Here is a 15,317-nt window from a genome sequence, read left to right as displayed (position 1 = left end):
CATCTGTTTTGCAGCCTCCAGTGGAGCTGTGTGTGTCGTGGGCACCCCATGCCCGCATCAGCGTGGGTAGGGTGTGGCCTTCCTGCGGACTGGGGGTTTGGTCTTTGGAGGCTGGCACTCGGGAGACCCCGTTTCTTCTTTTATGGGTGGCAGCAGTCCAGGTCGGGTGATGGAAGACTCCTCAGGCAGCCTGGACTCCCCACGAAGTGGTGATGCTGCCATCTGCCCCAGTGCATCCTGCACTGTCCTGATCTTCCTTGCCCTCTGCCTGAGAAGTTTCACCGAGTCACAAGTCAGTGGGAGCCTGGATGGTCGGCCTTGAGGCTCTGTAGACTCAGCCCTTGTGGAAGATCTTCTTGAGTCGCTTCTGAAAGGTGTTGCTGGCCTCAAGGTGATCTGAGGGGGTGCGGCCTTGGCTGTCTGCAATTTTTGCACCGCATCCTCACGATGGGCTTTTCCTGCTTCCTGCACTTCATCAAGGAAGCTCACGTGTTTGGTTCCCAGTGTTCGGCGCTGGTCTTGTTTGCTTGATGGTACTGCCTCCCCCTGCAGCTCGCAGGTCACCGGCTGCTCTTGGGCTTCAGACGCCCTCCGGATGGGTGGCAGCGGACTGAAAGGACAGAGCGGGAGGGGTCCGCGTGAGTGGCTGATGGCTTTGGGGCCGCATGCTGCAAGCCTGAGCCAGGAGCCTTGGCTGCAACGCAGCCCTCCCCACAGACAGCTCAGCGGCTGCCCCGTGACTCTCCTGGGATGCGGAGAGGGGGGCTCCTGGCGTCCCCATCCCAGCACGGTGGGTGCTGCGTTCAGCACTGTTGGGCGGCCACCAACAGTGACCCTTTGGGGCTAGGGAACGGGCTCTCGCTGTGTCACCCCCATGCACATCCCAGCCCAGAGCCTCCAGCCTCACCTGGCCTTGGAGCTCTCCTTCAGCAGTGAGCTCCTTATCCTTCTGAGGTGTCCTCCATCAACGCTGTCTGTGCTCAAGCGTTTGATGAAGGTTGGACGGTCAGCAAATCTCACTGGAATGGAGAAGGCAGAGGAGATTCACCGTAAACCCTTTGGCTCACTCACAAGGGGCTCTCAGGCCTGTTCCCAGAACATCTGAGAGGGACGCTCTGCTCCCCCCACTGCTGACATCTGCACCGCCTTCGTACCCTTCCTGACACCATCCCTGGCCCCACTCCTCCTCTCTGCAATTCAGCTCTGTTTTGGGACTGCATTAGTGACGTTGGCTTTGGGAAAGAGGAGCTGGGTGGTGACGATGAGGTGGCAGAGTGACTTTTGGGGACCGTATCCTTCCACTGGGGGAGGGCAGGGCCTAAGATCCGCACATCCTCCTGCCATAGCCAGGGATGGGGGCACGTCACGCTCAGCGCCTTAGTTTGGGAGAGGCCAACAATTCCTTAGTTTGGGAAGAGGCCGTGCTGAGCTGGCGTGAAGCTTTGACACAAGTCAGAGCCCTTGGCTGATGTTCAGCAGGGGATTTCCCATCTCAAGTATGCTGCCCGTGCCGCGGAAAGGAGCTGGCAGCTGCTTTACCTTTCTTGCCCTGGACGAGAGGTGGCAAAGTCTCTTCTTTCTTTGGTTTCTCCGGACCAGGGAGGCTTCGTGAGGACCTGCGTCTTATTGCGGGCGGTGGCTTGGGAACAAACTCCATTTGAAACCTGTACGTGACGAGAAGACAGCAACCGGTGTGACGCAGCGCTCCAGCAATCCTTGTTGCTCTCTGGTTGTCTGCTCCCAGGCACATTTTCATGCTGCATGAAGCACATGACTTTCTAAAGTCTTCAGCAGCATCAGTCGGGATAAGTGAGGGGGAAATAGTTTCAAAAGGCAGGAGGGAAGATTTAGATTGGATATAAGGAAGAAGGTTTTGACAGAAGGGTGGCAGGCACCGGAACATCTTGCCCAGAGAGGTGGTGGGTGCCCGGATGGGCATTCAAGGTCGGGCTGGACCGGGCTCGGAGCAACCTCATCTGGCGGTAGGTGTGCCTGTTCCCTGCAGGGGAGTGGGACTAGGTGCCCTTTCGGGGTTCCTTCCAGCTGAAATCCTTCCATGACTGTAGGACATATGCTCATGGGCAGGACAGTCGTGGACACAAGGAGCAAGCGTGATGGAATGAGAGCTGAGCAGCTGCATCAAGCAGCAGCTACAGCCACCAACATACTCACTTGGGAAAGACGACAAGGCAGCCAGAGAGCGCCAGGGAGGCCACCGGTGCCATCCGGGACACCACCGTGTCCAGCAGCCAGGGGGCCTGCAGGGGAGAAAGGGGGAGGATGTGGGATGTCCTCGTCACGGCTGAGGTCCTGGGGACACGAGGAGCCCAAGGCGGGGAGAGCTGACAGCAGCACAGCACTTGTACGGCCTGAGCAGCTGGCCAGATCCTGGTGGGCCGTGTGCGGGCACAGCAGGTGTCACAGCTCTGCCTGGGTCATGGAGAAACTACAGCTCACCTTGAAAGCAGCTCTTCTGAATTTCTCTTTCCCTGACAGCTTCTCGAGGAAGTCGTAGTAGAATTTCATTTGGAAGGTCAGTCCGTCAATGAGGAGCACGCCGATGTCCTTGAGGACAACGGCAACGTTCTCCCCATTCTGCAGGCAGCCGGAGAGCAGGGACACGGTGCTTTGAATGCAAGTCCGGAGTGTCTGCCAGCTCAGAGAAGCAGCTGCGGCCACCTTGCTGTATTTCAGCGGCTCCACCTTCCTATGGACTGAAAAATGCGAGGGACGGAGTTGATGATACGGGTGGTTTTCCACAGGTTCTTCCCTAGAAGTGCTTCTGGTGGACATCAGCCAGAACGGCCCCATATTTGGACGGGCTGCTCAGAGGGAGAGGTTTGCTTTTGAGAATGGAGGTGGTGGCCGTTTGCCCTGTCCATGAAGCCAGCAAAAGTTTAATCCCCCCTCCTACCTGGCAGGGACTCCCTGTGGGCCTTGAGGTGGTGCGTGGCTATGAGGTTTGTAGCCAGGTGAAACACGGGCCACTGCAGAGTCACCGTCCCGTCCTCAGTCCGGATGTCTTTGGAGATGGTGTCAAAGAAGCCAAAGGTGGGAATCCAGACCCCCTGCAAGTGGGAGAGAAAGGAAGGGCGGAAGGGTTATGGGACGGCTGGAGGAAGAGCCGAAGGGGTCCAAGGTAGGGACAGCCCTCTGCCGCTGTTCAGAGGCACAAGCCAGGGCATCGGGAATGGCTTTGGGAAGGGGCTGCGCAGTCCTCTCCTTCCCCTCGCCCTCCCAAATGCAGCACAGCAGGCAGGGCAGAAGCAGCCTCGTGGGATCCAGAGGCTTCCAGAGACAGGCATCAGCCCTGAGATAGACAGTGCCCGGCACAAGTGATCGTGCAGGAGTTGCAGGAAGCCCGTGGGATGCCCAGGAGAGAAATGTGGGGGCAGTTTCCTGCTTTCTGTGGAGGGGGAGACTCAGAGGAAGTCCAGGCTGAGCTGGATGGGGAGAGGAGGAACCCGACAGCCAACACACCTTCTGCAGCAGCAGCTGCTCCCGTACGTAGGCGGCCACCGCATCCCAGACGGCAACTCGCTCTGGAGGGCAAAGGAAAAGCAGGTCACACTCTGCATCTGCCGCTTCCCAGCACCGCTACCGCTGCCAGGCAGGAGCGAGGTGGCAGATGGAAAGTGTCATCTCGTGCCAAGGTTGGCTGTGGACCCGTGTACCTTCGGTGTCGGCGCGTGTCGGTCTGGAGGCACGCCTCGCTGCGGGGCCGACCTCGCTCATCCCGTTCCGCCTCGTGCCGGCGGCTTGCTCCTTGTTGGCGCCAGCCATGCCGGAGCTCATCCTTCAGATGCGTCTGCTCTCTGCCAGATGCTCCTTCAGGATGCAGGACCCACCAGCGTGCTCTGCCTACATACCCCTCCCGGGTGCCCGTGTCACAAACGTCGCCATGGTGACGCGATGACAGCGTGGCCGGTGCTGGCCGCTGCCCATTGTGATGCTGGCACCAGCAGCCTGCTGCCCGCCCCGGGTGGGAGCGCTGACCGCTCACTGTTTTCTCTCTCTCCTTTTCTTTGCTCTCAGTGTAGTATTACTTGTTTTCCTTTAGTGGCCGTTGCCTGAAGTGATGTTCAAGAAGGAGATACGGAAACAAGTACTGTTCCAAAGTACTCTACCCGTAACGCTGATGACCTGTGGTCAGAAAGTTGCTTAGTTTTGCCTGGAAGTCGTTGATTCCTTGTTAGAACGCTCCATAAATTAGCCGGCATTGATCCTCTGTGTCACAGTCATGACTCCATGGCTCCCGCGACCCTGCCGGGCAGGGAGTGCTTTGTTTGGGGGATCCCAGAGATTTGCTTTCCTCACAGCCTTCCAAGCAGGATGAGACATTTCACATGGACATTGTGGGCAGGATCACCTGAAGGAAGGAAGAGGAACGAAGAGGGGATATCGGCTGAGTTAAGAAAGCGGGACGTTGGATTGGATGACATCAGATTTGTGAACAGAAAGTAGAACCCGGGATCGTAGGGGTTGGAAGGGACCAGCGGGGGTTCACCACGTTCACCACCCCTGCCAAAACAGGTTCCCAGCAGTAGGTTGCCAGCTATCACTTGTCTTTGTACAATTTCTGAGCGGACGTCACTCTGTGGTGTCTGTGGGAATGGAATGTTGTTTCTGCATTAGATACTAAAAAGGGCAACTGGTTTGTAGAAGAACTTTCCTCCTTCCGAGCTTATCTCTATGCAAGGGAGGTCAAGCAGATATCCAGAAACAATAACCAAGTGTGGAGTGAGGGTCAGACGTTAATTAATTAATTAGAAGTTTACACTTAGCCAGCAGAGATCTATGTTTGTCCAGTGTTTGTATGTTTAGTGAAGCGTTGAGAAGATTGGGAACCTAAAGTATTCAGCCAATGAGGAACTGGGGGAGAAAGAGAGAAGCATCGGGCAATAGGGAATAAAAGATGTAACGCTGTTTTCTGAGTGCTGTCCTGCTTGCAGGAGGCCCCTCCATTGCAATTGCAAATAAAATCTGCTTTATCAGAGATACCGTCCTGATAAAGTGTTTGGATATTTCCAACATACATCATTGAATAGCTTGGATTGGTAGGGACCTTAAAGCCCATCAAGTTCCAACCCCCGTGTCATTGTCCTTGCCTTGAGCATGGGGCATCCACAACTTCTCTGGGCAATCTGTTCCATTGCCTCACAACCTGATGTTAAGGACATTAGGAATTCCCTCCTAACATCTAATCTTATTTTCTCTTTTAGTGTGTAACCATTTTCCTTGGGCCTATCACTGTCAAAGATGTTTTTTTTTCTGTTGTTTTGTTTGTTTGTGTGTTTGTTTTGAGGCTGTAGGTGTGAAAGATGTTATGTAATGTCAATAAAACTGGAACAAAGAACTGAAGAGAAAGATCCAAATCACAGAAAATGTGCCAACACACCTCTCAGTTTCTAAACTGCTTTGGGGCCTGGTTTCTCTCCTTATTGGAAATACCAGTCTTTGAGGAGATTTATTGTGTCACTGTTTTCCAGAACTGTGTTTGGAGGACACAAAAGCATTCAGGTGCTGGGACACAGGCAGCTGCTAGCCCTGCTTGGTCTCACCTCTGTATTTGATCTCCCACTCCCTGCAGGTGTTTCCAGCTCTCCTGAATAAATGACCATGGCTAAGGTCGTGTTTTCTGCAGGCAGTGTGGGCATGTGCCCTTCCCACTGCTCTCCAGATTTCCCCCTCCCTTTGCTCTTTGTTCTTTCAGATACCTCCCAGCTATCTGGTTACTCTAGGAGCTCCCATAAGTTGGAAACTTGGGCCATCTCAGAAGTCTAATGAATTCTTTACTCAACTTCTTATTTGTGTTTGTATGTACTTTCTCTGCCAAAAGTTCTTCTGGCACCGAAATTCCCCCTGGAAGGCAGACAGCTTGAACATGGCATCCAGCTGAGGAGAGTGTTTTACTGTTCATTCAATTGCATCGTGTTGATTCCCCTTTGTTGGCAACAAGGAGGAATCCCTCTGTGCCCATGTGCAGCTGGTTCTCTGAGGAAGGCAAGTGGGAGTTGATGCAAAGAAAAGCAACACTGAGCTGCAAATTTCAGAGAAGACTGATGTGAGGAAAAGGGATGAAAATCCCACGGGGCCAATGTGAGCAGTAATGGGCTTGGGAGGCTGAGGAGAAAGTCTGTCCACACAGTGAAAGAGCAAACCTCATTAGGAGACGCCTTGGATGATTACTGTCTACAAAGTGCTGCCTTAATTTGCTTTTAATACTGGAGAAAATATAAATAAATAAAGAGACTCGTTAAATGTACCTTAGGGTCCTCCTCTTTAAGTGCACTCCTGATAGCTCTCCAGTTAGCTGTACAGGTTCTGAAGACTTGAGGAAGATGTCAGGAAGGCACAAAGCACTTGAGGGCTCTCGGGGTTGTACTGGTCTCCTTGGGGTGTTTGGTGCTGAGTCCATCATCCTCCAGTGCTGAGAGAAGACTGCACAAAGTGCTCAGGAAGATAAAGTTGGAAGGAAGTTTCTGGGAGTATGAATGGGCCCCGCTGAGAGCCATTGCCAACACGGCCCCCAGGGACTTGTTAGAGCAGATCATTGGAAGCCATGATTACAGGGAGACAAAGGCGCTGTGCTGGTGGCTGTGATGCTGAGAACAGCATCCTTTGCCTTATGGAGCAGCAAGGCCAAACCCTGATGCCCAGACCTTTGGAAGGGAGATCCTGTCCCCTATGCAGGATCGAGACTATTCCTGGAGCAGTGGGAGCCTTTGCATGGGGCACAAGGAGGCCATGAGACCCCAGTGCCACGAGGACAGTGTGTCCCCTCACGGTTCTCTGTACCACAGACACCATCCACGGCCTGCTGGACAAAGACCTTGGCTCCGTCAGGGCCTTCCAGCATTGCCAGCCCCTCAGCCATCTCCACCACGTGCTGTCCTACACTGTCCCATGCAGTCTGCACCCGTTTCCCTGCAGGACGTCGGCACCAAGCCTGCTTCCCACCACAGCATCTCCCTGCCTGGACTGCTGCCCCTCACCTCAGTGGCTGTTCTTTGGAACACACAGCTGTGGGCTGATCACAGAGTGACTCCGGGTGACCTCAGGCATCACAGCACTGCCCTCAGATCCCACATCCATATTCCCACAGCCCAGTCCCAAATCTCACATTCCAAGCCCACAGCCCACATCCCAACCCCGCATCCTACAGCCCACATCCCAATCCCAGTTCCAAATCTCATTCCCAGACCCTCATCCCAAGCCCATCACCCACCTGTCAATCTCAATCCCTCATCCCAATCGCAATCCCACATCCCCGATCCCAATTCCGATCCCAATCCCATCCCCTATGGCAATACAGAGCACCCCGAGGCCCCGCCCCCACAGCCGCTCCGCCCCGCCCCCGGCCTCTCACTGGTCGGCGACACTTCCGGTCCGTTCGCGCCTCTCATTGGTCGGCGGCAGTTCCGGCCCGCCTCCGGTCTCGGATTGGTCGGCGGCAGCGCCGCCGGCTCCGATTGGCTGAGGCGCCGAGCGCGGGAGCGGCCGTTGCCTCCGGCTCGGAGCCCGCCGTCTTTCCTCTCCGACGCCGCCGGTCCCGCAGGCGCAGGCGCAGGCGCTGCGCGCCGGAGCTGTGCGGGCAGCACCGAGACGGAGCCGCGGCACGACGGGAGCGGTGCTGAGGAAAGCGGCACAAGCCGGAGGTGTGCGGGAGAACGGCTTGGGCCGGGGCCGGGGAGAGGAACCGTGCGCGGGATGCGGGGCTTTGGGACGGCTGAAGGACTCGGGGCCCGACCGCCGCAGCGCTGCTGCCCGCATCCGGGCCGTGCCCCCCCGAGGCCTCCGGCGCTGCTCCCGGTGCCCCCCGGGGCTGAGGTGAGCTGTGGGTCCGGGGGGCGGTGGGGGAGATCCGGGGGGATGTGGGAGTTTAGGGGCTGTTTTGGCTACAGGGGGGCTGTGGGGTAATATGGGGTTTGGGGGGGTATGGGGTAATGTGGGGGAATATCGGGGATGTGGGGGAGTGTCGGGGGATGTGAGGGTATAGGTACTGTGTGGGGAATATGGGGTTGGGGGGCTATCAGGAGGGATGTGGGGCTATGAGGCGCTTTAGGGGGGCTGTAGAGGGATATAGGGCTGCGTGGGTGATAGGAGGGTATGGGGCTCTAGGGCTTCGGGGGCCTTAGGGGTGGATATAGGGGTTCGTGGGGCTATAGGGTGCTTTATTGTGGCTACAGGGAGATTTGGGGCAATAGCAAGCTGTGGGGACTCTAGAAGTAGTATGGGGGATATGGGAGAAAAGGGGGCTATGTGGGGGATAGAGGGGGATATGGGGCTATAAGGCACTGGGGGGGCTTTAGGGGGTGTTTTAGGGCTATAGAGAGATATAGGGTGCTATGGGAGCTGGGGGGGCGTGGGACTGTCGGTGGCTATTTGGGGAGCTATACAGTTGTAAGGGAAGATCATAAGGGGATATGCATGGGCTATCAAAGTGTTACGGGGGATATGGGAGTATAGGGGGCTTTATTGTGGCTATAGGGTGTTATGGGGCTATAGGAAAATGTGGGGGGACTATAGACGGGTTATAAGGGGATATGGGAGGGTTATAAAAGACTGGGGGGCTCTTGGGGGAATCTATAAGGGGAAGTGGGATGGCTATAGGAGAGTTCTTATGGGATATGGGACTACAAGGGGGTGTATGGGGGATATGGTTCTCTAAGGGGCTGTGTGGGGCCATAGGGTGATAGGGGGCTCTAGGGTGGGCTCTACGGGCTGTGGGGCTAGAAGGCTCCCCCCTTCCTTTCATAGAATCACCAAGGTTGGAAAAGACCTAAAAGATCATCCAGTCCAACCGTTCACCCACTACCAATAGCTCCTACTAAACCATGTCCCTCAACACAACATCCAGTCTTTGCTTGAACACCCCAGGGTCGGTGACACCTCCATGGGCTGTCCATTCCAGTGCCTGATCACCCCTTCTGAAAAGTAATACTTCCTAATGTCCAGCTTGAATCTCCCCTGCCGTAGCTTGAAACCATTCCCTCTGGTCCTATCACTAATGACACGAGAGAAGAGGCCGACCCCCAGCTCACTACAACCTCCCTTCAGGAAGTTATAGACCTTTAAAGGGTTAATGGGACTATAGGGGTTTGTGGTGGGCAATGGGAGGGTCTATAGGATGATAGGGGGCTGGGGAGGGTCTATAGAGAGGGTTATTATGCTATGGGAAGTTTTGGGGGGACGTAGAGGGGCTGAGGGGGGCAGTGGGGGAATATAGGGAGATATGGGCCTATAGGAGGTGTATGGCAGATGTGGTTCCATAAGTGGCTGTGTGGGGCCATAGGGTGATGGTAGGCTATAAGGGGACGTTGGGCTAGAAGGCTCACCCTCCTCTCCCACCCTATAACCTATCCATAGGTTTAACCTATCCATAGCAGGGTGGCTGAAATGCCAGTCGTGAAACTTAAATCAGAACTGAAGTTTGATTGGAATAGAATAGCACTGTTTTGTGGTCTTAAATCTGACACGTGTTTTCTCCTTGGGCTTCAGGTACAGATATAGTTTCATAATGGCTTTGGAGAAGGTTTCACTATCCAGTCTCCTGATCAGGAAGAAAGAAGAAGGTTTTTGGAGGACTTAATCACGAGTGGAGCTGCTGCTGAACCTCCACTTCCAAGAAGCAGGCAGGTGAGGACGTTGTGCATCTCAGCCTTTGCTCACTGCAAGGTACCAGCGACTCAGTCTGTGCTGTGTGGTGATTTTCCATCAGCACTTCTGCTTGTGCCTGAGCACCAGGCATCCAGGCATCTGTATTTCCTCCCTCAGACCTCCCTTACCAGCTCCACAGCCCCCCTAGGATCTTGTTCCCCTTCCAGCTGGCTCTGAAGAGCCCTTCCATTTTTGAGAAGGCTGCCGGTTTAGTTCAGCATCTCCTGATGTGTCACAGAGATTCAGGGCGTTCAAGAAGACGCTTCTTTAACGTGCTTAAGATGGTGAATTCTGCCAGACAGAGCGCTTGTCTAATCAACCCTCTTAACCGCAAGGTTTCTTCTGTAGGTCCCGATGATGGCACAGGCATTAAACAGCACAGAGCTCGTCGCTGGGGAGAGGCTGTGCGTTGTGTATGAAGGGAGAGATGGAGGAGGGGTTTGAACAGCGTTGTGCAGGAATGGAAAGCTGGTAAGAGAAACGGTGTGTGTTCTGAGAGCAAGGGCTGTACAGCTCATCTCTGTGTTCTAACAGGAAATGCACGGCAGAGCTCTCTGCTCTCTGTTCTTTCTTGCAAGGTTACTGCCCTTCAAAGTGCTCTGTGGATTGGCATCACGATGACAACCCAAGGATGGCAGCAGGAGATGCAGCACAGCCCTCTCCAGCAGCAACGTGCATTGATTCATCTTGCTAATTCTCAAAGGAGAAGGTGTGTGTAGCTTCCAAAGTTGGTGGCAAGATAGCATCTTGTGAAGGCTTTGGGGCTCTTCCTCTTCCGCATCCTAAGGCAGTGAAGGAGTTCCCTTGCTGTGTGGGAATGGTTCCTGTGCAAGGGCACGGTCGTCAGCCTGTAACAGATACTGAAGGTGATGGTTTTGTGTCTGCAATTATGGAGTTGGCCTTGTAGTGGCAGTTGCACCCACTAACATGCAGCTCTTTCTGACACAGGCAGCTGAATGGGCAGCGGTACTGCAGCTTCTCTGGCAGTCTTGCAGCTACGTCAGGAAGTAGCAGATGTGGATTTGAAAGAAGAACTCCGTTCCTGGGACGTTCCCCTGTTCTTCCCCTAGCCGTCCCCTTGCCCCAGCCCAGATTCCCCTTGCATTCCTGTAGGTGTTCCTTCCATCCCCCATGGCTGCCCCTTGCTTTCCCCAAGATAACCCATTACCTTTCCTTTACAGCCCACCCATAATTCCCTCAGAGCCCCGACACCTCCCTCCTCCCTCAATACTTTCCCTGCAAGATCCCAGTAGCCCAGCACAGACCCCATTTCCTCTTAATGACCTCCTCAGACTAGGAACTTCTCCACTACAGCTGGCCAAAAACCTCACAGACCTCCATAGCCCCCAGCAGCACCCCATATTCCCCACTAGACTCCAGCAGACCCCCATTATTTCCTCCCTCAGATCTCCCTTATCGCCTCCAGGGCTCCTTAGCAACGTCAGAGACCTCCACAGTCCTTGACAGGACCCCTGCCACTATTCCAGGACCCCAATAGCCCACCTGGGCCCCTCCTCACCCCCTTCTCCCTCCAGAACCCATACAACCAAATAATACTGGGGCAGGGGCAGCTGCTGCTGGAGAGGAATGTGGAGCTGCAGCACTTCCTGCACAACACAGATGTGGGTGAAAGTGATGTGGGAGCACTGGGGATATGGGCCACAGGCTGCAGGAGCAGAGTGCTGCGCAGGAGAAGGCAACGTGTGAGGTAAAGGTGGGACTTGTGGGTGTGGGAACGTGGGGTGGCATGGGGATGTAGAGGGTCTGGGGTCATGTGGGGAGGGGTTTGGGGTGAGAATGGGGGATGTGGGGTGGTGCTGGAATGCATTTTTTGATTTCTTCCTGAGAGGGGATTGGGGTTCCCTGTGGCCCAAAGGTGGGGCCCTGATCCATAACCCCACATGACCCCAAAACCCCATAGAGCTCGGCATGACCGCAAGGCTCCACATGACCCATATCCCTGTGAGCACTACAACCCCGGATGAGGCTGTGGACAGTGATGGGTCTGTTCTGGGGTCGTTCAGGGGACGCTACAGGGTGGCTCTGGGGTCGCTGTACATCAGCTGCCTATAACATCTGCTGACCCCCGGCTTGCCCCCATCTTGCTGGGCAAGCTGGGAGTCCGGGGGGCTATGGAAGAGGTTCCATGATCAGAGCAGATTCACCACCAGCTCTGTGTGCGGGAACATCAACCCCACTGAGCTGTGGCTGTGTCCCATAGCTGCCCCATTTCATAGCAGCCCCAGAGCCATCCTAGAGCAGCCCAGAACAGCCCCATCACTGCCCACGGCCCGTGGCCAGCAGCAGTTCCACCACCAGCGGTGTGTTGGGTAAAGGCAGCTCCTAGGTGTGGCTGTGCCCCATAGCTGCCCCAAAGTGCCCCTTTGGGGTCCTCCCATCCGTGTCCTTTGTCTGTCCCACAGCTTTGTAGGGCTTCCCCCATCCCTGCAGATCCCCCCAAGTGCCCATGGGCTGTGCAAGAAACGCTCTCATCACTGCTCTTCCATCAGGCACAGCTCTCCCTGCAGCAGCAAAGCTCATCTGTTATTGCTATGGCTTCTCTGCACTCTCCCTCCTTGTGGTGAGGGAGAAAAGGCGCAGCTGCTCACTGAGCTCCTTCTGCTCCTGTAGCTCTCCTCCCTTGGCAGTCCCTGCTCTCCTGTTCCCTCTTGGCTGGGGACTGCAGGCTCACAGTCTAGGCCACGCATCCGCTCTGCTGTTTCTCTAGGTGAGGTCTGTGGCCAACCTGGTCCTTTTGGTGTGATTGTTTTCTTTCCTATGCAGACAGGCAGGCAGGATTTCTGACAGCTGTTGCCATTGCTGTGTCTCATGCTCTGTCCTGCACCTGTGCCTTCCCTCGTGTGCAGTCTCCACCTTCCTTTGGTCCGAACATCCTGGTCCTGCTGTGCTCTGCTCAGCATCTGTCTGCTGAACAACAGCACAGCTCTCACTCTGATCCTACTTATCCTGCTATCCGTGCAGATGTTAGAATGTTTCCTGACCATAACAGCTCAGCACAGCCGTGCTGACCACAGCAGGGTGCAGCTTCTTGTTGCAGAGTCCCGTAGCGGTGGGTGACCGTGCAAAAGGGGAATCCCACCGCTGCTGTTCTCCATCCTTCTCCTTCTGCACCACCATGCATTCCTTCCTCCTCGTGCTGCGCTGCCATCAGAGCTCTTTGTCCATTTCTCGGGGTCTTTGCAGTAATTGCTCCAAGACCTGATGTTGGAGCCATTTCTTTACCACTGTCCCTACTGCTCCAACGTCCCCAGTCTGGGACGCCTTTTTGTAAGGAGGTCTGCTGTTCCTTCTGCAGCTGACTTGGATTTCTTCTCCCACTGTCCCCATTAAGGAGTTGATTTCCTGCAGTCCATCCCAGCTCTATCCCTGGTTCAAGTCTCCTTCGTTGCCACGCAGCACCCAAGCTCCAGCCCCTTCCTTAGTCTCGGTGGGATCGCTTTGTCACCAAACCTTGTGACAGGTGTTTCCCTGCAGAAGCATTCATGTCCTCCTTCTGGCTCTTTTGGACAGTTCCCATCTCTCCAAACTGAGGGAAACGGCTGCAGCCCACCCCATGTCGCCTTTGGGGCAGCTCTGGGGCAGTCCCCCCCCAAGGAGAAGATGCCTTTTCCCCACACACAGATGGTTCTATGGCCACATGGGGTTAGCACAGGAGGTCGTGGGTCACAGGGGGGTCATGCAGGTCACAGAGTTATGGGGTGACGTAGGGTCAGATGGCACTGCACAGAGTTATGTGGTCATATGGGGTTCTGGGTCAGAGCAATGGGGTCAGAAGGGATGGTAGGGTCAGGTTGGGTGATAGGGAGTTACGGGTCTCAGAGTGTTATATGGTGGGGGTGAGGTGGGGGCAGGGATCCCAGAGTTCTGGGGCCACATGGCAGTGGGTCGCAGCGTGATGGGGGCAGGCAGGGTCAGGGAGTCCCAGGGTCGTGTGGGGGTATGGTTCACACAGGGCTGTGGGTCACACGCTGCCATGGGGTCACGCACACACAGGGTTATGTGGTCATCTTGGGGTTTGGCTCATGTGGGGTCATGGATCGTGGCCCCACCTTTGGGCTACAGGGACCCCCAGTCCCATCTCAGGAAGAAATAAAGGCATTCCTACACCGCCCCACCTTTTTGCCTCAAACCACTCCTCACATCCCACCCTTCCCTCTATGTCCCCATAGCCCCATGAGCAAACCTCATTAGGAGATGCCTTGGATGAAGATGGACTGCAGAGTGCTGCCTTAATGTGCTATTAATGCCGGGGGAAATATAAATTAATAAATAGACTCATTAAATGTACTTTGGGCTCTTCCACTTTACATGCACTCCTGATAGCTCTCCAGCTATCTGTACAGGTTCTGAAGACTTGAGGAAGATGTCAGGAAGGCACAAAGCACTTGAGGGCTCTTGGGGTTGTACTGGTCTCCTTGGGGTGTTTGGTGCTGAGTCCATCATCCTCCAGTGCTGAGAGAAGACTGCACAAAGTGCTCAGGAAGATAAAGTTGGAAGGAAGTTTCTGGGAGTATGAATGGGCCCCGCTGAGAGCCATTGCCAACACGGCCCCCAGGGACTTGTTAGAGCAGATCATTGGAAGCCATGATTACAGGGAGACAAAGGCGCTGTGCTGGTGGCTGTGATGCTGAGAACAGCATCCTTTGCCTTATGGAGCAGCAAGGTCAAACCCTGATGCCCAGACCTTTGGAAGGGAGATCCTGTCCCTTATGCAGGATCGAGACTATTCCTGGGGCAGTGGGAGCCTTTGCATGGGGCACAAGGAGGCCACGAGAAGATCAGGGCACACAGAACACCAACAAAGAACACACCTCCATGCTGACAGCCCTCACAGCTGGCAGCCAGCCCCTACGTGAGGGTAGGGAGGGCTGGAACCAGGCTCCACCCTTTGCCAGACAAGTGAATTGCTTCCACCTGTCCTCCACAGCAGAACAAGGCCTAATGAAGATCAAAGGCCAGTCGGCTGGGGGCAGCCTGCCAGGCCTGCTCTTCTTGGTGCTCTGCCTGGGCAGTTGGAGTGCTCCACGAGGCAGCTGTGGCAGCCTGGATGGTCTGCCTTGGGGCTGCGTGGAGCGGCTGCACTCAGGCCTTGAGGGAGATCCGGAATCTCTGGTGAAGCTGGCTGACTGGCTGGGGAAGCCTTCCGAGGCCTGAAGCCTCCTGGCCGGCCAGTTGGGCCAGGCCGAAAGCCGGCTGGCCGTTCAGGGGAGCACTGCCAGGCGAGAGGTGGCCGGCCGGCTGGCCCATGGAGCTCTGCATTTGCAGACCTCTCCAAGCCGGCCAAAGGGGCCCTGCCAGGCCAAAAGCCCGTAAGTTGTGATCCAGATAAGACAGAAGAGACTGTGCTGGATTTCCCTGGGCATCAAAGCACCGTGAGACGCTCTGATGCCCTCTCGCAATTCTTTCTCCCTCCACCAGCACAAGAGCTGGCGTCAAAAGGCGCAATGACACTGTCACAGGCGTTCTGGAGGTTTTTAAAGGGTAGGCCCCTGATAAGGCTTTATTGATGGTTTTGCCCCTCTACATTTCACTCTAGATCTCCTTGTTGGCCTGGAGAAGGGAAGGCAGCGGGGTGACCTCCTTGCAGCCTTCCAGTACATAAAGGGAGCCTACAAACAGGAGGGGAGTCAACTCTT

At 55.4% G+C, this 15,317-nt stretch overlaps 1 protein-coding gene, 1 long non-coding RNA gene and 1 pseudogene across 2 annotated transcripts; 2 read left to right on the top strand and 1 right to left on the bottom strand.

The window, feature by feature from the left end:
- Positions 1-57: 57 nt before the first annotated feature.
- LOC149911805 (uncharacterized) lies at positions 58-3,199 on the bottom strand. The gene is made up of 3 exons (XM_090133307.1): positions 1,540-3,199; positions 908-1,019; positions 58-610 (listed from the first exon to the last, which is right to left on the bottom strand). Exons 1-3 carry the CDS (start codon positions 1,937-1,939, stop codon positions 58-60), a joined length of 1,065 nt encoding a protein of 354 aa, XP_089989433.1. The 5' UTR covers positions 1,940-3,199.
- LOC149911804 (uncharacterized) lies at positions 3,104-6,265 on the top strand (annotated as a pseudogene).
- A 3,734-nt stretch (positions 6,266-9,999) lies between these two features.
- LOC149911803 (uncharacterized) lies at positions 10,000-13,968 on the top strand. The gene is made up of 2 exons (XR_016462855.1): positions 10,000-11,368; positions 13,851-13,968. It is a non-coding gene; the product is annotated as an uncharacterized LOC149911803 (long non-coding RNA).
- The last annotated feature ends 1,349 nt before the right edge of the window (positions 13,969-15,317 follow it).

This window comes from Phasianus colchicus, unplaced genomic scaffold (genome assembly GCF_987193195.1).
Source record: "Phasianus colchicus unplaced genomic scaffold, bPhaCol1.hap1.1 HAP1_SCAFFOLD_57, whole genome shotgun sequence".
NCBI lineage: Eukaryota > Metazoa > Chordata > Aves > Galliformes > Phasianidae > Phasianus > Phasianus colchicus.
Note: the sequence above shows the minus strand (reverse complement) of the source record. Positions and strands in the feature narration are given on the sequence as shown.